This window comes from Saccharomyces kudriavzevii (genome assembly GCF_947243775.1).
Source record: "Saccharomyces kudriavzevii IFO 1802 strain IFO1802 genome assembly, chromosome: 12".
Classification (NCBI taxonomy): Eukaryota; Fungi; Ascomycota; class Saccharomycetes; order Saccharomycetales; family Saccharomycetaceae; genus Saccharomyces; species Saccharomyces kudriavzevii.
The window spans coordinates 255,436-279,297 of NC_079283.1; the positions used below are offsets into that span (position 1 = coordinate 255,436).

At 40.9% G+C, this 23,862-nt stretch overlaps 13 protein-coding genes across 13 annotated transcripts; 7 read left to right on the top strand and 6 right to left on the bottom strand.

Annotated features, from left to right (window-relative positions):
• Positions 1-205: 205 nt before the first annotated feature.
• Positions 206-760, top strand: SPC3 (signal peptidase complex subunit SPC3; the record flags this gene model as incomplete). Its single annotated transcript, XM_056229694.1, has 1 exon — positions 206-760. One exon carries the CDS (start codon positions 206-208, stop codon positions 758-760), a length of 555 nt encoding a protein of 184 aa, XP_056083687.1.
• Positions 761-848: 88 nt separating this feature from the next.
• Positions 849-3,746, bottom strand: PET309 (Pet309p; the record flags this gene model as incomplete). The annotated part of the gene is made up of 1 exon (XM_056229695.1): positions 849-3,746. The coding sequence occupies one exon, from the start codon at positions 3,744-3,746 to the stop codon at positions 849-851; it is 2,898 nt and encodes a 965-aa protein (XP_056083688.1).
• Positions 3,747-4,039: 293 nt separating this feature from the next.
• FYV7 (Fyv7p) lies at positions 4,040-4,495 on the top strand (the record flags this gene model as incomplete). The annotated part of the gene is made up of 1 exon (XM_056229696.1): positions 4,040-4,495. One exon carries the CDS (start codon positions 4,040-4,042, stop codon positions 4,493-4,495), a length of 456 nt encoding a protein of 151 aa, XP_056083689.1.
• A 156-nt stretch (positions 4,496-4,651) lies between these two features.
• MEF1 (Mef1p) lies at positions 4,652-6,937 on the bottom strand (the record flags this gene model as incomplete). The annotated part of the gene is made up of 1 exon (XM_056229697.1): positions 4,652-6,937. The coding sequence occupies one exon, from the start codon at positions 6,935-6,937 to the stop codon at positions 4,652-4,654; it is 2,286 nt and encodes a 761-aa protein (XP_056083690.1).
• Positions 6,938-8,319: 1,382 nt separating this feature from the next.
• RGR1 (Rgr1p) lies at positions 8,320-11,565 on the bottom strand (the record flags this gene model as incomplete). Its single annotated transcript, XM_056229698.1, has 1 exon — positions 8,320-11,565. The coding sequence occupies one exon, from the start codon at positions 11,563-11,565 to the stop codon at positions 8,320-8,322; it is 3,246 nt and encodes a 1,081-aa protein (XP_056083691.1).
• A 232-nt stretch (positions 11,566-11,797) lies between these two features.
• LAM6 (Lam6p) lies at positions 11,798-13,894 on the top strand (the record flags this gene model as incomplete). Its single annotated transcript, XM_056229699.1, has 1 exon — positions 11,798-13,894. The coding sequence occupies one exon, from the start codon at positions 11,798-11,800 to the stop codon at positions 13,892-13,894; it is 2,097 nt and encodes a 698-aa protein (XP_056083692.1).
• Positions 13,895-13,957: 63 nt separating this feature from the next.
• RFU1 (Rfu1p) lies at positions 13,958-14,554 on the bottom strand (the record flags this gene model as incomplete). Its single annotated transcript, XM_056229700.1, has 1 exon — positions 13,958-14,554. One exon carries the CDS (start codon positions 14,552-14,554, stop codon positions 13,958-13,960), a length of 597 nt encoding a protein of 198 aa, XP_056083693.1.
• Positions 14,555-14,871: 317 nt separating this feature from the next.
• On the bottom strand, positions 14,872-15,366 carry BUD20 (Bud20p; the record flags this gene model as incomplete). Its single annotated transcript, XM_056229701.1, has 1 exon — positions 14,872-15,366. One exon carries the CDS (start codon positions 15,364-15,366, stop codon positions 14,872-14,874), a length of 495 nt encoding a protein of 164 aa, XP_056083694.1.
• A 473-nt stretch (positions 15,367-15,839) lies between these two features.
• RPL10 (60S ribosomal protein uL16) lies at positions 15,840-16,505 on the top strand (the record flags this gene model as incomplete). Its single annotated transcript, XM_056229702.1, has 1 exon — positions 15,840-16,505. The coding sequence occupies one exon, from the start codon at positions 15,840-15,842 to the stop codon at positions 16,503-16,505; it is 666 nt and encodes a 221-aa protein (XP_056083695.1).
• Positions 16,506-16,772: 267 nt separating this feature from the next.
• On the top strand, positions 16,773-18,524 carry FMP25 (Fmp25p; the record flags this gene model as incomplete). Its single annotated transcript, XM_056229704.1, has 1 exon — positions 16,773-18,524. The coding sequence occupies one exon, from the start codon at positions 16,773-16,775 to the stop codon at positions 18,522-18,524; it is 1,752 nt and encodes a 583-aa protein (XP_056083696.1).
• Positions 18,525-18,639: 115 nt separating this feature from the next.
• BOS1 (Bos1p) lies at positions 18,640-19,463 on the bottom strand (the record flags this gene model as incomplete). The annotated part of the gene is made up of 2 exons (XM_056229705.1): positions 18,640-19,371; positions 19,461-19,463. The coding sequence occupies 2 exons, from the start codon at positions 19,461-19,463 to the stop codon at positions 18,640-18,642; spliced, it is 735 nt and encodes a 244-aa protein (XP_056083697.1).
• Positions 19,464-19,711: 248 nt separating this feature from the next.
• On the top strand, positions 19,712-20,575 carry SIC1 (cyclin-dependent protein serine/threonine kinase inhibiting protein SIC1; the record flags this gene model as incomplete). Its single annotated transcript, XM_056229706.1, has 1 exon — positions 19,712-20,575. One exon carries the CDS (start codon positions 19,712-19,714, stop codon positions 20,573-20,575), a length of 864 nt encoding a protein of 287 aa, XP_056083698.1.
• Positions 20,576-20,813: 238 nt separating this feature from the next.
• Positions 20,814-22,160, top strand: EMP46 (Emp46p; the record flags this gene model as incomplete). Its single annotated transcript, XM_056229707.1, has 1 exon — positions 20,814-22,160. One exon carries the CDS (start codon positions 20,814-20,816, stop codon positions 22,158-22,160), a length of 1,347 nt encoding a protein of 448 aa, XP_056083699.1.
• Between the last annotated feature and the right edge of the window lie 1,702 nt (positions 22,161-23,862).

Sequence of the window (23,862 nt, forward strand, 5' to 3'; positions counted from 1 at the left end):
AGTGTGAATACCCTTTTTCGATCAATAGATTTTATCTTTTTTTTTTATTATGCTGAAATTTTTCAACTTAAAGGCGCAGAATGAAGATCGAGTAATTTTTTGACAATTAGTGTACGTGGATTGAACTTTGCCATCAAATGCTCACTAAGCTGCACTGTAAAGGTTCGTATAGTTGATTAGGACTGCATACCATATTTCTAGAACGATGTTCTCCTTTGTCCAAAGATTTCAAAATGTATCAAACCAGGCCTTATCATTGGGGATTGTGATGGTTGTGTTTATCATGGCATCTTCATACTACCAACTAATCAATAATGACGCGTTCTCAATACCTAGTAATATTGATAACGTGAAAACACTAATCAATGTTAGAACAAGCAGATATTTTGGCTCACAAAGAGGCAAGGCAAAGGAAAATATGAAGATAAAATTTGACTTAAATGCCGATCTGACTCCCCTATTCAATTGGAATACAAAACAAGTATTCGTTTATTTGACTGCCGAATATAACAGTACTGAAAAAATTGCTAGCGAGGTAACATTTTGGGATAAGATCATAAAAAACAAAGAAGATGCTGTGATTGATGTGAACGACTTGAGGTCTAAGTATTCTATATGGGATATTGAAGATGGCAAGTTCGATGATAAGGATCTAGCTTTCAAATTACATTGGAATGTCCAACCATGGGTTGGCTTGCTAACTTATGGTGAAACAGTAAGTAATTACACGCTTATCGTGGAAAATAAAGAAAAAGCTTAAATCAACTATTCTATACCATATCTTTGTTAATTATTTACATGATTTTTGGTATATATGCAGTTGATTACACAATATGATATATGCTTCTCTAAAACTTACTGGCTGACAGTATTCTTTTAGATATTCTTAGTTCTTTGAAGTACGAGGAATGCCTTATTTCAATTTGGTCCCATTTATTGATATTATCTCTCGGTTTCAATAAATAATCTTTCATAAAATATCTGTAATTCGATATAAAATCACGTATCCGATCTTCTAGTGCTGTCAGATTATCAATACCATTCAGATAGCTGTCCAGCTGTCTCACTACGTTACTGTATGTGTCACTTTGTAAGTATAACCTAGGTTGGAATTTGTGCGGGTATTTTTCTTTCAATTCCAATGTTGGCCAAGATTTATCACTCGAGTGTGTCGTATCTTGAGATAGTTTCTTTAATAGTCTAAATTTATGGATCAGGTCATAACCATGGATTAAAGTATCGTCAACGATCTTCATGCCATATGAAATGGTCCTTGGATCCTTAAATAAGGCGTCCACAACGCTATTCCACGATATATTGTCCAAGATGAAGCCTTTTTCTTGTAATTTTTTCCACATTAAGGGTAATTCATCGATTTTGTTCATTGCAACTAACTGATTAACCTTATATGGGAAAAGTCCCCTGAACAAACTTCTCAATTTAGTATTTGGTGTTGTGGAAGATGGTAAATTTTCAATGCTTTCAATACGATCCATGTATTTAGCGAATAATGTTTCAAAATCTTTCCATTGTTCAATCTGGGCTAGTAGTACCAACAATGATCTCATCATTACGAATTTGTTATTGTTAGGGACCCAGTCATGCTTTTTGAAGAAAAGCTCATTGTATCGATTGTATAATTCCAAAGCCCGTTGTGGGCTATCATGCTTAACAATCATCCTCATTGGCCATGCCATGACCGAAGGATGCAGCTTGTTAAATGTAACATCAAGAGTCCCATTGGCAGCATTATTCATAATGTCTTCTACCATTTTTATCATTTCCTTTATGTCTTCATTATTTTGCAAGCTCTTCTTAGCGACGGCTTTTAATATAAAATATAATATTTTGGAATTTGCCGCAACTTTATTTTGTGACATCAATCTGTACAAATCGATCACACCATCGCGATAACCTATTTTATCATATTCTTCCATTATAATCTCGAAATGGGTGGCGTCCACTTTAATCACAGGATGTTTTATCAATTGATCTATAATACTCAATGCCGTTTCAAAGTCTTGATTTAATGCGACTAAGAATCTGATCATCATTTGGTAAAATTCACTGTCAAGAGCTAGATTTAAATCTGTAATCTTGTGAAAAATCTCTTCGCACTTATTTGTATTCCGTAAACTAATATATGCCTTGATAGCTTTGTTGTACACCGAGATTAAGCCATCCCTCCAAGATAAGCTTTTTGAATGTTTTTCAAATAATGCTATCGCCTCTGTTGTCTTGTCACTCTCAATATATACGTCCATCAATGCGGCGACACTTTTTCCAGTGTGTTGAATGTTATAGTGGTCCTCCATAAGATTGAATAATTCTTGAGCAATCAAATGGTTTGTGGATTTGGAACACATTTGTATTAGTAAGGCGAAATGACCCTCCGTAATTTCAACGCTAGAATCCTCACTTAGTCTTTTCAATACTCTAAAGGCACCATCAAGATCATTCAAACCGCGATATACCTTGAGCATTATGGTGTGGGTTGCGGTTGAAGGGGCTATGTCATATTTCTTAAATAGTTCAAAATGGCTAAAGCAGGCTGCAAAATCCCCAACTTTATAATGCGCGTATAATAAAGACTGTAAAACGACGTACGTCGGTATCATTCCTCTTCTCAAAAGTTGAGTATATAGTTTATTGACACTGTCCAATTCACCAATTCTGGCCATTGTATACATCAAAATACCGTAATGTTGTATCGAAGGCAACTTACCAATACCGAAAAGAGCATTGAATTGCTGCTGTAGTGCAACCCAATCATGCAGCTTAGAATGGGCCACTAAAAGATAATCAAATTGGTTTTGGTCGTGTTGAGCGTCAGGATATTTATAATATGTCTGTGAAACCAAAGAAAACTTCTGCTTGTGACAGTATGTCTTCAGAATACACGTCAGGTCAGAATCTGTTATTGGTAGATTATGTTCACATTTGTAATCCCAAACATCCTCTGTCGAGGAAAATCTTCTGACATAAGTCAATAGGAACATCAACGTAGTTGCAAATTGAGAAGCTAATGCGGGTCCCTGAGTGAGTTGGATAGCTTTAAGGTAAGATAAAAAATCGGGACGAACACCTGACTGCCTCATAAATGATAGAAAGTTCCTCAGAATTATTCTGTTTTCCATATAGTTTGTAAATTCACAATGGCCGTTGACCAATTTCATCCACTTGGCCCATTTATACACTGCTTCCTCATGCATATTCATTGCAATCATCTTCGAAAAGACCGAGTTAATCAAAGCTACAACCATTGACTTTTGCGTCAATAGGAATTGTGATATAACATCGAACATTGCTTGGTCTAACTGGATACCTCTTTGCATAATTACTAAAGAGAGAAAAACCCTTTTCAATTCAGGCAGTGAGACATCCTGCCTTAACAGCCTTCGAGAGCCGATAGTAGTATAAAGGAAGTTTTGTGCAATTTTTATCACATTTCCATAGGCTTGATGTCGATAAAGGTACTTTATAAGATACTGTCGCTCAAAAGTTGTGGTAGCAGAGCTTGTTGTTATTGCCGTTGTTGCCCTCTTAGTTAACGCAAAACTAGCTGACTTCGGAGGAATGGTCCTCCGCGCCATAAAGAATGAGACCAGACTTTTCTCATCCTGCGAGCACAAAGGTGAGGTCGATTTATCTCGAAACAGCCTTCTTATATGATCGGGCACGCCAGTACTCCATACACCCTTCTTATAATTGTAAGTTTTCAGTACGGCCGGGGCACACCTTTTCATAATGGCCAAAAAGCTTTGTCTACTATGCTTCAATGCCCTTACCTAATCGTAAATCCGAAGCTTCTTATACTATCGCAGCCTCCTCCCTGGATGTCACAGCTGTCTTACTGTCGTCTAGCAATCCGAGCCTTTACTTACACTGTAAGATTTTTGTTTCGCTATTGGCCCGAAACATTACTTTTTCATCAAACAATGAAAAATTTCAATACCAACCTCATCGCAAAAGTAATAAGGAATACTTATAGGCTGGTGGTACAACGAAGTGGTCGATTAAGGATTCAAAGATAATCAATATGGGTACAGCTAAGCAAAGCCAAAATAGAAAAAAGTTTACGAGGGAGTATAAGGTTAAGGAGATCCAGAGGAGTATTACAAAGAAGACTAGGTTAAGAAAAGAATATCTCAAAGCTCTAAAGGATGAGGGGTATACGGTACCGGAAAAGGAACCTAGAACTGGGGCAAAAGAATCTGTCAGAAAGATTAAGGAAGCCAGGGCAATGGAAGGCAAAAAAAAACTAGACGAGAAAAAAGAGATCAAGAGACAAAGAAAGAAAATGGTAAGGGATGAGGCAAACAACCAAAGGAATGAGCAGTTAGAGAGAATTAGAGTATCCAAGGAAAAGTACCAAATGAGGGAGGACAGGAAGAAGAAATTGACTCAAAGAACAAGGACGGGCCAACCTTTGATGGGTCCTAAGATAGAGGACCTTTTGGATAAGATCAAAACAGATGATACTTATACTTCCTGAGCGATATATTTTCTCCTATCATTGTCATTTGTCTATTTACAGGAAGTCTTTCTATTTAAAGTTACTTACGTAGTGTGTATATTAGTTTTATTCCCCTTATTTTCTTTTCTTGAAGTTTGTATTTACAAGGTTCTTTCACTCAAAAGAAGGGTTTTGCTATTTTTTAGCCTGCTTCTTTTGGAACTCAGAGATCAATTCTTTTTGAACATGAGGCGCCGTTGCAGCGTAGTGACTAAACTCTAACGAGAATTCGCCTTTACCTTGAGTCGAGGCTCTTAAAGATGTCGCGAAGCCAAACATTGTACTCAAGGCACATTCTGCTTTTAGTGTAAATTCGTCATGCCCATTTTCGGTATCCTGTATCACTGCCTGTAATTTATTCAATAAACCAATGACGTTACCTTGGAATTCGTTGGGTGATGTCACTGACACATTCATAATAGGCTCCATAATCACTGGTTGCGCCCTAAAGAAGGCGTCACGAAACGCGGACATTGTGGCAGTTTTGAACGATAATTCATTAGAATCCACTGCATGGATGGCACCGTCGTTGATTAACATCTTAACGTTCAAAACACGGTGGCCAATCAGTGGGCCCTTTTCACATACTTCTTCGAAACCCTTACCGCATGCTGCTAAATACTTATCTGGTATACGTCCACCGACAATAGCAGTTTCGAATATGTTTCCCTTAGTAATATCTTCCACCGGCGATAAAGTACCGATAACTCTACCATATTGACCAGCGCCACCAGATTGTTTCTTGTGGGTGTAGTCAAAATCTGCCGGTATAGTGATGGACTCTCTATAAGAGACTTGTGGTTTACCAGTGACACAATCTGCATTATATTCACGTCTCATTCTTTCAACGTAAATTTCCAGGTGCAGTTCACCCATACCAGAAATGATTGTTTCTTTAGACTCAGGATCGAACTTAACTCTAAATGTAGGATCTTCCTTTTGAAATCTGTTCAAAGCCTTTGAAAAATTTGATGCGTCTTTTGAATTTGGCGTAATCGACAATGAGACAACGGCGTCAGGGACATACATTGATGACATAGAGTATTGGACACTGCCGTCAGTGAATGTGTCACCAGAAGCACAGTCAATACCAAAAGTAGCACAAATTTCACCTGAACCAACTTCATCAACATCCTCCATTTCGTTGGAATGCATTCTGACCAATCTCGCTACTTTGACTTTCTTACCAGTTTTCACATTTGTGATATAATTACCCTTTTTTAAACGCCCTTGATAGACACGAAAATAAGTTAGTTGACCATATTTACCTTCTTCCAATTTAAATGCCAATGCAACGAATGGCTGCTGCGCCGCAGGAACCAAATTCACTTTGGCTTCATTATCGTTTAAGTCCAGCGCTGTATTCAATACTTCAGACGGATTAGGCAAATAATCCACAATAGCATCTAGAACAAACTGAATGCCGGTATTTGCCAAGGCAGACCCCATCAAAACTGGTGTAAAAGACCTGGCAATTGTCGCTCTACGAATAGCATCTTTAATCTGTTGCACAGTGGGTTCCATTTCTTCCAAAAACATTTCAGCCATCTCGTCATCCACATCAGCCAGAGTTTCAATCAGTAGTTGTCTTTTTTCCTCCATTAATGGTTTCAACTCTTCAGGGACTGGTCCCTTTTCTACGATCTCACCATTATCACCCTTATTGTAAAGAGCTTCTTTATTAATTAAATCAACGACACCAGATAAGGTTGATTCAGATCCGATGGGGATTTGTACAGCAGCCGCTGGAATCCTTAGTTTCGAATTAAGTTGCTCAATGGCACGGAAGGGATCCGAACCCATACGATCCATTTTATTGATGAAAGTTACTCTAGGAACATTGTATCTACGCATTTGACGATCGACAGTCACGGTCTGGGACTGAACACCTGAAACAGCGCAAACAACAAGAACAGCACCATCCAGTACTCTTAACGCACGTTCTACCTCGATAGTAAAGTCAATATGGCCCGGAGTATCGATCAAATTGAAATGGTAGTTTTTACCCTCTTTATCCCAAGAGCAGTAGGTGGCAGCAGATTGTATGGTGATCCCCTTCTCCCTCTCAAGGTCCATGGAATCCATCTTAGCCCCAACATTATCTCTACCACGAACTTCATGAATGGCCTTGATTCTTTTTGTATAGTACAAAACACGTTCAGTAAAAGTAGTCTTCCCGGAATCGATATGAGCAGATATACCTATATTACGCAGTTTCTTACATCGTTCAATATCGGTAACTGTCAGCTGCTGTTGTATTTCATCCACCAAAGCTTTCTCTTCCTCATATGTAGAACGGGCTAGTGAGCTCACATGGAAAGACCTCCTTGAAACACCTGAATACAACTTCGAATTGGCAAAAAAAGGAATGGTGCCTCGAAAAGTCGTTCGAGGTACCCACATCATTGTCTGAACACTCATTTCAGCGCAATATCGGTATGCTTCTCAGCTTTTCTAGTTCAATCTTCCTTATTAAATCTTCATTTTGATTGAATATCTCCCCACCTTGGAAATTTCGGCTACTTTTGAAATATCCTCAAAACTGAAAAATAAGATCAACATGAATAAAAGGCCTACAGAGTGCAGACAATTATTCTCCCCTTTCCTCTGGACCTTCAATGACGGTCTTGACGTTGTCCAGCGGATGTATTCACTCTCATTGAACACTTCGATAGCGTCTTCAGGTATTGATAGTGATGTGTAATCAATATCGTGAGCGAGGGCCCCACACCAGAGACTAAATTGGTAGGGTCACTATAGTCTCTCTCGCAGTATCTGAAAGAGATCATTGATACCAAGAACCGGATCACCTTTTTCCCATGCCAACTTGAACGAACATCTCACCTTCCTTGCAAACTTCGATGCCCGTTCTAACGCAAGGCTGAGCACCGGAAAGTTCAAAAACAATACTGCACCTTCCTTGCTAATGGCTCTCCTAATAGCACCATCTGCAGTAACTTCTGAACACACGTGGTCAATTAATGTGGAGCTGCCAAAGTGCTCGACTCCTTGCAGATTAGTTTTTGACAGGTCCACCAGACCACTTCTGTGGCCCCAAATTCACTGGCGTACTTTTCTAGTCAGCAAAGCCACGGAATCCAGTTCCGAATACGACGCAATGACTGCCAGATATTGTCTTAGCCGTCTTACTGGCGTTTACTACCACCGACAATGGCTCCACTAACGCTCTTTTCCCGAAGATTACTTCATCAGATAGCTTGTAGAACAAATCCTTCACAGCCGTGTAACACTTTGTCAGGATGCCACCAAGGGGGTAAAGCCGCAGCAAACCAGCAAACTTCGAATCAGGATCCAAAATGCCCGCTTTCTTTCAATTCTGGCAAAAAATTTGTCAGGTAACAAGGTTTCAGTACCACTCTCTCCCCTCCCAAGTATCTTGACATGATGGCATGTAAAGGCAGCTATTCCGCGCAAGCACAGTCAGTAATTTCACGACGAAATGAGATATTATTCCGTGCGTGTAGTGATGGATACCTGAACCATACATTCTTGTAGCCCCAATCTGGATAATCGTCCGGTTAGGGACTGAAATATTTGAGATATTAACATCAGTTAGGACGATTTTTTCCAGGTCGCTCTGGTGAATAATAGCTTCTTACGTAGTTTACTCGGTCATGCTTGGATGCGTCCATCATCCCTGAGATAGTGTGAATATGTCTTTTCAGTGTGTATGGATATATTTATGTATATATTTATACAATTTTCAATCTGTTTCGAATTAATTTAGGAGAGGGATTGCGATCTCCTGGGGGATGATACGCCGGAGAACCTATTTAATAGTTCTAAGATGAGCTGGAATTCGAGTCAACTTTGAGGATGTTATGGATTTCCATTAGGATAGACTCTATCTCGCTGGGATCACAGGCAACACCATTGCCCAAACGAATAGCATGCGATCCAAGGACAGGTTTGGCACTTTCTGCGGATCCTAATCGCTTAGTATCCAGCATAAACACCTGATTTCTGACTTGATGCATCATTGGATAAGCGGGGGATTTCGTGGTGATGTGTGCCACGTCTGCAAAATGAATGTGGAATTGAATTTTGTCACGGCCATTATGCAAAACGGTTTTCAATTCTATGCATATTGTGATCTTAGTACCTGCCTGAGGGTTATAATAAACTATTTGATACTCGTTTAGATTATGCAGTCCAATGTTCACCAATGTAGAGTACTGACTTCCACCGGGATGGTATTTACCTCCCCTTTCATTGAGAATCACTTTCAGAGATTTGAACAAGGATGACGTGAATTGTAGGTAGCTAAAGATAAAATGATAATCCATCTTCGAATTGTCTAAGAAAGGTTGAATTATATGTTGTGGATTCGAAGGTGACAGTTGAACAGTCAAACTTTTGATAGAATCGTCGTTTGTAAGTATTTTTATTGTACAGTCCTTATCATCTTCGTCATTGTTGGAAAGATACTTGAAGGAAATTTCGTTGGGCTGTAATGCGATTATTTTAAAGTTTTCGGACTCAAAATTCTTGTGCAATCTTTCCACAACATCTGTCAATACAACTAATTGCATCAATTTTTGCCTGAATTTGGTTAGATATTGCACTATTATACCTAGGTTTGTGAAATTCTCCTCCAGATAAAAGGCTAAAGGCTCTTGTTGCACAAAATGAATGTATAATTTATCGATTTGGCACTGAATCATCATTGTATTTCTTTTGAATTTGGCATATAATCGTATTTGAGAGTTAGAATAGTCTATCCTTAAAAACATGGAACTTTCCAGTATGGAGTTCAATGCCTTGGAACCTTCCAAAAATGATTCTAATTCTAAAGTTATGATTGATATATTATCATTAGTGTTACCTCCTTGAATGATATACTGAGGTAGTTTTTGTTCATTAATCATTTCAGAGGAATAAATCTTATTATGGATCTTTAATTGGTTCAAAGAATCGATCAGCATATGGTTTATGATTCTATTCAAAATAGATTTTTGCAATATCATTATTTTTTGATATGTTATTGACTCCAACTTGACAGTTATTACATTAGAATTGTCCAAATAATTCAAATTCCATTTCCCACGCTGTGAGACTATTTTACCAATTCTTTTTTCCACTATACATGATGTTTTAGAGGATGTTATCGACAGAATCAAATACCAGTTAAGAGGCCAGTGTGGTAGTCTAATAAATAGGTCCCTTTGTAATAATAGGGAAAAATCGCCATTACTATTGTTGTTATCCACAACATCGTCATTACTCTCCTTCTTCACAATTTTGTCACTGTTGATTTTCACTTGAGTCCCAATTGGTTTATTGATCTTAATGATTTTGCTACATGACCATCCTGTGTTTTCAAACATAGTAGTTAACACGTGGGTAATCTTGTCTAACTTCAGTTGTTGTAATATTCTTGCCAACTCCTCTGGGCTCTCGGCCCTATTAATCTTAGATGCGTAACTCAATAATAGTGGAGTTGGATTTCGGAAGTAAAACTGACCACTCAATAAATCAATCTTTAATTGAATAGGTGCCATGGAAACGCATGTTGTGGGAAGTTGAAATAACAAAACATCGGGATTTTCTTCGTCTTCTTGAAATATACCTCTTGCCAGAAGCTCTGATCTAATAATCCTTGCATGATTGAACATGATCTCGTCTAAAATCCCTTCGATATTTGATACAATATTATTATAAATTACAGGCATGTTTTTAGCCCTCAATGCACTCCGATTGTCCCATTTCAAAATGAGACTTTCCGTCGTTTTCTGGATACCAATGGTAATTTTACCTTTACTGTCCATCTTACCGTTGAGCCAATATCTGACTGTGATTATACTTTTTTTAGAGTCATAGTTATGAATCAAATTACTTTTGGAAAATTTGCCGCCACTCGCCAGTTTTAAAAATTCTCGATGAACCATGTATAACTGTAATGTCAACACGTATTTATGCAAGAAGTTGTATAGGGATGACAATGGATCATTACTTTTCAAAAGAATTTCATTGATCAGTTTCTCCAGTCTTGGTTTATTTAAAGGTAAGCTGTTGCCGTTGGAAACAGAGCGCTCATCGTTGCTGCCGCTGTTACCGCAGGGGGAATTAGCCTCCGTTGCCGTTGAAACGCTTTGCTCAGCCTCTGTGTTGAACAACAATTTCAAGTCCACGAAAAAGAGAGGGGACTGTCTATTAACAGTGGATAACTGGATCTCGAACTCATTGGTGACAACAAAGTAGATTCTACCGTTTTTAATATGATAGCTGTTCAACGGTTTAGGAATGCTCATCAATGCAATTTTAATCGAAACAGTCAAATTCAAATCTTTTAATCTCTGTAGAATCAATCCTAGGGGGACCCTAGCCATACCATCCATCATATCCATGGAGTCACTGCCACCGCTTAACTTGAAGTTGTGCGTAGGTAAATTAGGTCTTCCAAGACTCAAGACCTCCAAAGCGGTGACCAAATCCACATTGGGCAACTTAGCATTGGTCATGGAATTGAGACTACTTTTCAAAGCCCAGATACAACTGTTGACGTTCATGTTGGTCAATCTAAACCAGTTCAACAGGTCAATTAGTACATGAAAATTGTTTTGTTTTATAGTGCGGGTCCATTTAACAAGCACGTAAAGCTTCAAAAATTGTGTCCTTAAGAATATGATCAGTTGTAAAAAGCGTATTTTCTTTGCGGAGTTGGGCTCGTTCATCTGAGTGTGCACGTTAGTCTTCATGTATTGAGCGAGCTCCTTCATGGTATATACCGTCAAGTTCCTTATTACCAACGCCAGACTGACCTGGTTAATCTCAACATGTGGCAATGTTGGCTGAGACGTACTTGTTGTAGCCGTTGCCCTTGAGTTCGTCGGTACCACTTCCAAGGACTCTTTTTGCGTAGCTGTCATCTCTGGAACGGTCGCTGAGGGACTATGTAGTTGAGTGTTCCTGACGGGAACCTGTTGGTCTTGTCCATTCTGCTCGGAGCGGTTCTTCAGCCCGTGCATCTCGTTAGAAAGTCTCTCCTCATTAGCCAGCATCTGTGGGGAACCTATCGTCGTAGTCATTGCCCAGCTGAGAAAACCCTATACTTTCCTGCCAGTTTTTAGCTCTCTTTTTGATGAACTTTACAACAAGCATATACAATATAATTGAAAAATTAACCATTTTTACTTGAAGCGGCGGCCGTGCGATGGGACAATCGTTTAGTTAACAGTAAACGGAACAAATTAATCAAATTTAGTGGCATCAAGAGGCCGTTAAACGCAGTAAAGAGAGGGTGGTGTGCAGAATTGCAGGATGTGGGGGGACAATATGCGCGAACTTGGTGGGACCATGGACAGTGAATTGAATGCAGTAAGGCCGGTGGTCGAGGAGGATGGTGTGGATGATGGGAGGAGAATAATAATTAAGGGTAAAGGCTGCCAAAAGCCCTCTAATGAGCATATGTTGATTTCGCCTGGTAGAGACGGCTCAGTGCCATTAAATGGGTTGAAATCTTCGCCGGCAGATCCACATCTGTCGGACGTGAATTCCATTTTGGAAAACCATCGCGGTGGTGACGAGACAGCGTTGACGTCTGTAAATAATATCATCATGGCGACGTCGGCGAATAGTGACAGCGATGGTGCTAACAGTGATACCAAGAGGCCGTCTATCTCAAACTCTTCTTCGAGGTCGTCATTTTTGGACACTGTTTTGAGCACGTTCTCCTTAAAGTCAAATTCACAGGATACAGTTACGAATGAAGCAAAAGATATAGACGTTCTGTTTGCACCTGAGATGGCCAATGAAAAGTTCCGTCAAATGTTTAAATCGCTTCCTTCGAAAACAAAGCTCATTGCAGACTACTTCTGCTATTTCCACAGAGAATTCCCCTATCAGGGCAGGATTTACCTTTCCAATACACATTTATGCTTCAATTCGACCGTATTGAATTGGATGGCAAAGTTACAAATTCCCCTGAGTGAAATCAAGTATTTGGACAAGGTAGCCACAAACTCAGGCGCTATTTCAGTTGAGACTCTGACGAACAAGTACACCTTTTCTGGCTTCATGTCTCGAGATAAGGTTTTCCAATTGATCACGCGGATTTGGTCGAAGGAAAACTTGACGAACATCAATGACGTTATGGAGGTGGATGAGAGGATCTCCAAGACAAAGGGCATGTCGCCGGCCCCTTCCTCCATATTCAATAATGTTTCCACAAATGCATACAACGATTTCATATCGACAACGACGACTGAACCAACAAGTAGAGCGTCATATATGAGTGAGAATGACATGCTCATCGAAGAAGCCATAAGGTCCGTGGATGACTATATGGGTACCCCGAGAGCATCACCGTCTCCTTCATCGACGTCGTTGTCGTCTTCGTTGTCGTCGTCATCGTTAGGTTCTTCAACGACCTATTATTGCAGACCCGTATATAGGTTGAAGCCAAATGCGCCGTTTCGATACGATGGGCCCTCCCATGTAAAGGAAACAATGGATTTCCCTTATAAACCTGAGGCAAACAATGAATATGTACTAGCGGAGCGTCACTTCAATGTTCCACCGGGCCTACTTTTCATCATGATGTTCAATGAGGATAACCCTGTTTTCGAATTGAGCTTCTTGAAAGGCCAAGATTCATCGAACGTCTCACACGTCGGAACGTTTGAGAAGGTCAATAAGGATGGACAGCACTACAGAGAATTTCAGTACACCAAACAATTGCACTTCCCCGTCGGGCCCAAGTCCACGAACTGCCAAGTGATGGAGATTCTTTTACATTGCGACTGGGAAAGGTACATAAACGTCCTGAGTATAACAAGGACCCCGAATGTTCCCAGCGGTACCAGCTTCAGCACCAGAACGAGATATATGTTTCGGTGGGACGATCAGGGACAAGGTTGCATATTGAAGATAAGTTTTTGGGTGGACTGGAATGCATCCAGTTGGATTAAACCGATGGTAGAGAGCAATTGTAAAAACGGGCAGATCACCGCTACTAAGGATCTGGTAAAGTTGATTGATGACTTCGTGGACAAGCATGTGGAGTTGAGTAAAGAAAGGGCGGATGCCCTCAAGGCATTGCCGAGTGTCGCATCCTTTGGATCACCTAGAAAAGTGGTGGCAGCCGAGCTGGCGGTGACGCAGCCGGAGACAAAACCTGAAGCTGAGGTGGAGGTCTCGCAAACGGGCGGCAACAGGTGGAGGTTCAACTGGGTGAACATAGTGATACTAGTGCTATTAACACTGAACCTACTGTACCTGATGAAGTTGAACAAGAAGATGGATAGGGTGACGACACTGATTACCCATAGGGATGAAGTAGTGGCGCATGCGACGCTGCTGGATATACCCGCCAAGGTGCAGTGGTCAAGGCCAAGAAACGAGGCGGGGGTGCTGTAACAAAGTAATCATGTATATTGTATGTAGGGTTATGTATGTTTGTATGGTACGAGAAAAATGATGCTATGTGGAGAACGTCAGGCGTGGCAGTTCCGGATAATTCAGTCTGTAAGCTTCATCGCGGGAGGTATCCTGATTTTGATTTTGCGGGCTGGTTGTGGTGTTTAGTTGTGAATTTGAAATTTTCTGGAAAAAAGAGATTGACTGGTTGAAGCTATATTCGTCGAAGGACTTCTTCGGCAGTGACTGTTGTTGCGGCTGCACGGAAGTTGTGGTTGGTTTAGCTATGTTATTGGCCAGCGAAGTCTGCAGTTTACTGTACTGCGAGTCGAGCTGCCTCCGCAGGCTTTCGATAATTTTGCAAACTGCGGGCACTTCCAATTTTATGAGTTGCAGATATTCCCTTTTATAGATAGACGACGAGGACGAGGACGAGGACGGATCCACGGACGACAGTTCGGGGTGCATAGACAGCTTATTAGTCAACAAATCCACATATCTAAAATAATAAATAAACGCCAGCGATAAATCGCTGGCCTGGAACGCACACTGTGCCTTTTCCAAGATGCCGATGCATGTTTTCAAATAGATCCTCAAAGGTATGGACGGATTGAAGCGGTAATCCTTGGCGTCCTGGACCAACAGCGTACTAGACTTCATGACCTACCGGGGCCAGACAGAGGGTGCAGAAGGAGCGGGAAAAAAATAAATAATGATTGGCGAGAAGCGGCAATAACCTGTGCTGGCACGTCGTCGATTGTAGCAAGTGTTTCTGAGTAATATTAATATTATCTATCTAACCATTGATTTACGTATAAAGTTGTCGATGCTCATCGCATTGTGGGAATGAAAAATGAAAATTTTTTGCTGCGTAATTTTTTTTTTTTTCACTGCGTTCCGCGCAATGAGCGATTCGAGTTGATCGAGTGTGTGTATATTATAAAAAAGTGTATATGCCTATTTTTGTTATGGTTTTTTTATTGTTGAGCAGTCGTAGTAGTGGCGGATTCGGCTTCTGTGGCTTCTGTGGCAGGTGTGGCAGCCCACGGAAGCGTAGGTTCTGTCGTGGCGACGTTTGCCAAGGTAGTGTCCATATGTTCTTTCAGCAAGGACTCATTGGTTTCCTTTTCTGGGCCCACCGATTGTGCGATTTCTTGTACGCGGTCCAAGAACTTGTTCAAGTTGTAGCCCGCAGCTGCATCAGAGACCTCTTGTGTGTACGGGACGCCCTTCAGTTCTTTGACCCTTCTCTTGTGCACCTTCCCCTTCAAGTGCGTTTTCAAAGCTATGGCGGTCTCCATGTATTTGGCACAGTGTATACAGTAGTGCTGACCCAGGCCGGCCTTGGTTTCGTCCAAAGGCTGGTTTAGAAGCTTCTGTACTGACTCCTTGGTTGCCAGGTCATTATAGATCAGGTCCAGGTCTCGTGTTCTTCTTTTGGTCTTGTATCTCTTAACCGAATATCTACCCATGATGTGCTCTTGTTTGTTCTTACTCGTGCGGTGGCCAACTGTTCTCTGTCCACTTCATTTCACCTCATCTCATATACTATCTACCATATATAATCGCAAATTAAATTTGCTTTTGGCCCCTGCCGCAAGGAAAAAAAAGAAAATTTTTTTTTTTTCACAGGATAGAGGAAAAAGAAACAAGAGAAAACAGCTTGCGTTTCCGAAGACTGTTGTTTTTACATCCGTGCACCCCCAGGATCCGTACATATTTCAATGGATCTCTTTTTCGTTTTAGTTTTTTTTTGCTTTTCTGGTCAACTTGGATCGTCCCAATTGATGCTGACTAAGGAAACTTTTCACTTGAGGCTTGATTGTGGGTTTCTCTAGAGAATAGTTTATAAAAAGAAGAAGTCGATTAGGAGCATACAAGATCTATCTATCCCGTTTACTTTACACATAGGGTTTAGGAAAGCATATCAAATAACTAATTCAAGATGGCTAGAAGACCAGCTAGATGTTACAGATACCAAAAAAACAAGCCTTACCCAAAGTCTAGATACAACAGAGCTGTTCCAGACTCCAAGATCAGAATTTACGATTTGGGTAAGAAGAAGGCCACTGTCGATGAATTCCCATTGTGTGTCCATTTGGTCTCCAACGAATTGGAACAATTGTCTTCTGAAGCTTTGGAAGCCGCCCGTATCTGTGCTAACAAGTACATGACCACCATTTCTGGTAGAGATGCTTTCCACTTGAGAGTCAGAGTCCATCCTTTCCACGTCTTGAGAATCAACAAAATGTTGTCTTGTGCCGGTGCGGATAGATTGCAACAAGGTATGAGAGGTGCTTGGGGTAAGCCCCACGGTTTGGCCGCTCGTGTCGACATTGGTCAAATCATCTTCTCCGTCAGAACCAAGGACAACAACAAGGACGTTGTTGTTGAAGGTTTGAGAAGAGCCAGATACAAGTTCCCAGGTCAACAAAAGATCATCATGTCTAAGAAGTGGGGTTTCACCAACTTGGACAGACCAGAATACTTGAAGAAGAGAGATGCTGGTGAAGTCAAGGACGACGGTGCTTTCGTTAAGTTCTTGTCCAAGAAGGGTTCTTTGGAACACAACGTCAGAGAATTCCCAGAGTACTTTGCTTCCAAGGCTTAGTTTCTTCTTCAGAATCTGAACTAGCTTAAAAAAAAAAAAAAAAAACTTTTTTTTATTTTAACCAGTAAATATATCTATACATGATTGTAATACGTATAATTATATGCTTTTTTAAAGATTAAAGTGTTGGGTAACAAATGCAGGATTGCTTGGTTTTCGTGCGCAACCAGAAAAAAGGAACCTGTTTGGCACTACCACGGTGTATTATCAAGAAGAGGGGGAGGAGGCCAAAAAGGCAGTAATCGCAAGAGGGAACGTGCATCGGCAATGTCATTTAAGCTACTGGTAAGGACTCAGCAACGTTTCCCCCGTCGCAACTGGTTTGTGCGTACCAGGCAGTACGCCAAACAGCCCCAATACGATGAGGCAGACTTGTTTGCAGAAAACATAAATCACGGTGCATATAAGGCCAAGAAAAGATCCTGTGACGAGCAATTCCAATGGCCTGAGAAGTCTCCAGATCAAATCTCAAGGGAGGCTGAACGCCAATGGGAAAGAATGGCGAAATTGTCTGCTGTTGGGCAGGGGATGCTCATCCTTCTGGTCGTGGGTGGACTGGGGACCGCCTACTTGCGCTGGCCAGAACTGAAATCCTGGTGGTTGATCAAGATGAATGGCGGTCGCATAAACGCAACACAGGAGCAAAACGGTCAAGATTCGTTGGACAAGCTGGTTAAGAAAAAGGCGAAGGATTTGCTAAGGGAAATTCCGCAGGTGCCTTCCTTTCAACCTGGAGTGGGCCATCCTGGTGTGTACATATGGGGCAGGTGCCATTCCAGAGATTCCTTATTCCCCGTTAGAGTACCCAATCTGGATAATCGTAAGTTTAGAGACATCCTGCTGGCTCCCTCGAATGATTTCAACACAAATTTCGCACTTGACGAGAAGGGTGACCTGGTAGCATGGGATGATTTGGGTCAAACGAAGACGTTGTTGCCAGGCCAAGGCCTGACTTCGATGAAGTACTCCAACAACTACCTATACGCATTAAATAAAAAAGGTGAAATACTAATCATACCTATAGGGACTCCCGGTCTAATTGCCTCCAAACTATCGTCAAGAAGGTCAAGGCTATTACCATGGAAGATTAGGCATAAGTATGATTGGAAGCTGCCAACAGGTCAAGTTTTCAATGGTAGAAAGGGAGAGAATCGTGTGGTGCAGTTTGACACCGGTAGCCACCACCTGGTCCTATTATCCAATTTAGGCAAGGCCTATTCATGTGCCACGGGGGATGATGGAAAACAAGCTCAAGTATCGAGAGGACAATTTGGTATACCGACGTTTTCACAGTTTGATGAGTTCCCACCGAATAATAAACTATTCGAAATCGAATTATTGAATAAATTTAAACATGAAGGAGACCACACCATTCACAGAAGAAAAATCGAGAGGATTGCGTGTGGATCCTACCATACGCTAGCACTAGACGGCGACGGTGAACTTTATGCGTTTGGTTGGAACAGGTTTGGCCAGTTGGCGTTGCCCATATCATACAATTTGGAGTACGTTTCTTTCCCCAGGTCGGTAACGCATGCATTCAGACCGCACTTCCCAGGGATGACGGACTGGAAGTGTGTGGATATGCATTGTGATGACGAGACGTCGTTTGTGACCATTTTCAGGCCCGGTCTAACGCCAGACCATCATTATTTTGCATTCGGCAATGGACTTTTCGGTGAACTCGGTAATAACACTTTCAAAAACTCACAGTGTGAGCCAGTAAAAATTAAATTGGATGACAAGAGACTCATTAATTGGAGTTGCGGCTCGCACTGTGTGTTTGGTGAAACAGATCATCACCATGAAGTGGTTGTCTGGGGTAATAACGACCACGGCCAACTGGGTATAGGAAAGAAAACCATGAAATGTGCCAGGCCAATGAACATCCCTGATGTTTTGAAGCCGGGACAAGATACCACAGATTTGGACTCGATTTATAACAGCAAGTTCCAGCTAAGAAAGGGACAACGTGTCGTCACGAATGGTAGTAAGAGTTGTATATACTGGCAGACTTGATTAGGAAAGATAAAAGGGAAGGAAGAAAACGAGGTTCACACAATCTTTGCCGACCCTTAATAATTATGCATGTATATATGATATGTTTATTTATAAATAGAACACACGGTTACTTCTATCTTAGCCATTTCAGGACATAATAAATACCTATGATGAAGAGAATCAATGCGATCCAAAAGACTAGTTTGTCCTTGAAAACTCGCTTGTTGATAGAAGTGATAGTACGTTCCGAAACGCCCAACGTTCTCAGGCCATTCGACATTTGATCTTGTACTTTTGATAGAATCTTGTTTTGTTCCACAATATTCTCAAATGATTGCTGGCCCATTTCCAGGATGTAATCTAATTGAGCATTACCCCTTTCAAAAACAGACTGTTCCTTTTGCAATCCTTGATATAGCGGTAGTCCTCCGCCATTGCTATGGCTCTCTCCACTATTCGCACTCACACCACCAACGTTCCGCTTATTCATTATTGTCTCTGATGTGCTAAAGGGGTTATCAGAGTCCATGACATGGGATGCTCCGGAGCCGAATAACTGAGTTCTTGAATTAGATTCGTTATAGGATTGTTTCAAATCTTTAAATCGCGAAGTGAAATCATCCAGATCCTGTGTCAAAGTCGCTAGTCGGTTGGCGAACTTAGGATCGATCTCCTCCGCATTGGTGTCTTCCTTGTATCTCTTCAAATGTTCTGCATATTGCTTGATGGTCTTTTCCAAGGAGACCAAAGTCGCAGAGATGGATCCTTGTAAAGAAATAGGCGCAGTCAAAGAGTTCTTTTCGAACCTAGCCAATTCTTGTTGAAGTTGGCTTTTCTGTTTAATGGCGTGATTGTAAAGAGCGTTCTATTTAATGAGTGAGTAATGAGAATACCGTGTTAGTAACTCTTATTTCCTAAGGACAAAAAAAAAAGGCATCCGTCGATCATACATACCATTTCCCCTTAAATCGATATGTCTTATTCACGATAATATCTGCACTATTGCCGTGCCATCCTTCTCCATCGACAGTGTCGATCATTTCTATTATAGCCAGCACATTGAAAATTTCAATGGCTGGCTCGTTGTTCGCGTCGCAACATTTGGCATTTATAAAAAGAGAGAAGCATATTGAAAGGAAAGCTGCGATTATTGTAAATCAAGCAACCACGATATTGATCTCACAAGTGCGGGCATTACACGAGAAATGACACCTTCCACCCCACCAAGGTCTAGAGGCACTAGGTATCTTACACAACCCAACACCAATGCCGGTCCGAACGGAATAATACAAGCCCAAAGGACCCCTCAAAAGCCTTCGCAGAATCTGGTCCCTGTTACTCCCTCGACAGCTAGGCCCTTTAAAAATGCACCGTTACTGGCACCTCCCAATGCAAATATGGGTATGAGTTCTCCATTTAATGGGCTCACTTCACCTCAAAGGTCTCCATTTCCGAAGCCTTCAGTGAAGAGAACGCTCTTCCAGTTTGAAAGCCATGACAATGGAATTGTAAGAGAAGAGCAGGAACAACTTGGTCGTGTAAATAGAATATTGTTTCCAAATGGGCATAAGCAGCAAGATCAAGATGAAGATGAAGATGAAGATGAAGATGAATGTGAAGATGATGAGGTTCTCCTCCCCCCCAGTAGGCCTACCTCTGCCAGGCAGTTACATCTATCAATCGGTAAAGATGAGTCTGAACAAGCGCATAATAGGAAGATCATCAAAGATGTACCCGGTACGCCCAGCGACAAGGTGATAACGTTTGAACTGGCCAAAAATTGGAACAACTATTCCCCGCAGAACGGCTCCACTAGTCAAGACGAGGAAGACGTCATAGTCAGACCGGCACGAGTGAACAAAAATCCCTTTCTATCCGATGAAGTGGTCACTGAGGAGATCAGAAATGAACGCAGGAGAGCATTGTTGGAGGAGAATCCGGATATAGATGATGTGGTAACGTATCTTAATAAGAAGGGAGAGATTGTAGAAAAACGAAGGCTGACAAATGAAGAGAAAAGAAGACTAAAACCAAAGGCGTTGTTCCAATCTAGGGATCAAGAGCATTGAAGGAAAAGATGTTTTTTTTGGGAGCCGTTTTATTCACTTTATTTATTTTACATTTTTCTGCAAAGGGGGCATTAACACTAACGTTTTACATATTATAATATATACAGGATATTCTATTTTACAACATTAACTGGATTCATTTTACATTTTGCCTTGTCTTTTCTTTTTATCTCATTTTTTCAGTTTAAGGATAGCATATTTTACTGTAGTTCCTCGTCAAACAAGTTAGGGGAGGACAATGACAAGAAAAGTAGCTTCTTGTCTTGCAGCGTTTGAGGAGGAAGTGCAAGTACAAAAGCCTGGAAATATATACAAGAAAATGAATCTGATTGGTGAAGTGGTATGGTTGTACATAAGTATATGGGTGGTGCTGGCAAAAGTGACATCGAAGGATGAGTTCAAGTGGAATAAAGAATGTTCCTTGCCCAATTTATTAGAAGTGAAAGATCCGCAAAAAGAGCTTTCGCAATGGACCTTAAAAGACAAGGTGAAGCTTGAAGAAGGGAGATTTGTTTTAACTCCTGGAAAGAGTACAAAGGGTTCACTCTGGTTGCAACCAGATTATATAATCCAGGATGCTATGACAATAGAGTGGACATTTAGAAGTTTTGGGTTCAGAGGTAGCACAAATGGTGGTATTGCATTCTGGTTGAAACAAGGAAATGTCGGGGATGGCACTGAGTTATTTGGTGGAAGTTCCAAGAAATTCGATGGCCTAATGATTCTGTTACGGTTGGATGACAAGTTGGGCGAGAGTGTGACAGCATATTTAAATGACGGATCTACAAGCCTTGATGTTAAAAGCTCTCCATATTTTGCGTCATGTCTATTTCAATACCAAGATTCCATGGTACCATCCACACTAAGATTGACATACGATCCGCTGAATAATCACTTACTAAAGTTGCAGATGGACAATAGAGTGTGTTTCCAAACGAGGAAAATAAAATTCATGCTACGGAAGCCATTTAGGATCGGAGTAAGTGCCATCAACGATGCGTCCAAAGAATCGTTTGAAATTTTGAAAATGAAACTCTATGACGGCGTTATTGAGGACTCGTTGATTCCTAATGTGAACCCTATGGGGCAACCAAGGGTGGTTACTAAGGTGATCAATTCGCAAACGGGCGAAGAGAGTTTTAAAGAAAGAATGCCTTTCTCTGACAAAAGGGAGGGCATAACGAGTAACGAAATTTTTGAGAAGATGAACAGGCTGGAGGGCAAGTTAATGGCAAATGACATTAATCCGCTGCTGCGGAAGATGGACAATATTGTGGAGAACGAGCGCGAACTGATTCGGCGTTTAAGACCAGTGCTAGATCCAGAGAACGTAGGACGAACGCCGGGTCTTAATGGCGATAGTTTTCAAGATTTTCTATCGATGAATACAAACCTGGACAGACTGATAAAGGAACAAGAAAGAATTCGACTAGATATGAAACAGCATGGTGGTAAGACGAACCGCCATGACGAGATTTTCTCCCAGATAGGCGTGTGGCTAATCCCGTTGATTTTCATTATGGTCACGTTGGCATACTACATGTTTAGAATCAATCAAGACATCAAGAAGGTCAAAGTTCTATAAATCCTGGCATTACTTCATTCACGGGGGTACAAATATGAAGGTATACGTTCATATACATATTTATATGCTTATACTAGCACTTCTTAATTTCATTTTATTGCTTCGAACGCATGCCAACAAACAAAATGTTAATTAAACCATTCTTCACATAAAATAGATAAAAGAGGTGAGTTCACCTTTGATACTGGCACCGTTGCCGGGTCTGAAAATATTTAGTGTAAGACGCAAGGATGGCAGTATTATCTTCCTAATGTTAAAGCCGGTTTGATACTGTTATTTCCACACTAGTTGTGCTTTCTGTGGTAATATCCTGTTCTGGCTGGCGATATGTATGGTCGTAAGAAAGTTTTTTTGATTGTTGGTATCGTCCATATCATGGTATAATTATCAAAACAGCGTCTATCAACAGGTGGCACAAATACGTTATTAACATAATTATTTCCTCCATGCTAATATTTGGGATCGCCCGTAAACATTTAAAAGGTTTTTTAGTATCGTGCTATCAATTGGTGGTCATGCCCGGTATTCTTCTGGTTACCGTACCAATTATGGTAGTAGAGATCCCTCGAATTTGTGCAGTGTAGAGTGCCATTAGCGTTATGTTCTGCCTGGTCATGGTTTATTATTACAGCTCTGACCTTGGTTCCCGAATCTCCACGTTTCTTGTGTGAAACCAACAGAAGTGAGGATGCTAATCGCTCTATTGCCAAGCCCAACAATGGTCATATGATCCAGCAGTCAAGCCGAATTACACCTAATTTTGGCTGCTGTAGAGGCTGAAAAACTGGCTTGTAGTGCTTCTTAGGATGAATTATTTCTACCAAGAGGCCAAAGTCCTTCAGCGTTTGGTGATGGGTGTTTTCCCTGAGCAGAATGCCTAAAATATATGCTTGAAGACTTTCTCATGGCATCTACGGACCCGATTCCAAGTACCGTCTTGAGGATGATTATAAGCTGAACACAACGTCCGTGGCATGGTTGTTCCGTTAATCCGCAAATCTCAATGCTTATCTATGTTAAGTTCACAAACAATCAGACAGTACAGGGCCTCATTGTACGCGTGGTGCGCAAGAGTTTACCGATAGCGCACAGTGCTGCCTTCTATCTATCGCAATATAGTTTTATATTTGGGTTGAGTGCAGTAAAAAAGAAAATAAAAGTAATTCTTTATTCCTGGTATCATCACGGTCAGTCAATTTGGCTCCACAAGATGAAGACCATCAGATGACAGAACTTGTGCCTTGCTAGAACAATTATGCTGTATAATTTGCTTGAAATTGCTCTTTAGAAAATAACCTTCGTGAAGTTCATGCATTATGTACGTATTTCTCCATGAGGCAGGTTTCACAGTTATTTTCTACGTACAACCATCTTTTTGCACCCCTCCATAAACGTCCACGCTTGCTACGGACAATAATTCGTGTGTCCCAAATCAGAGCTGTGGAATTTTATTCTACTTATAGGTAAGTTTGATATCTTATGGTGCCCTCGGTATTCAATTTCTTTTACCTTCAATTAGTCAATGTTTACATTAGCGAAAAGCGTATTCACAAGACTTTTACAATTATGATTTAGATCTGCTTACTTTATATGAACCTTTTTCATTTGAAAAAATGGCTTCCCTCCAGCTCCTGACTAAATTGCTGAATTTGATGGAGAACAATATCCACTACAGACAAAAATATCATTAAGTTTATACTTA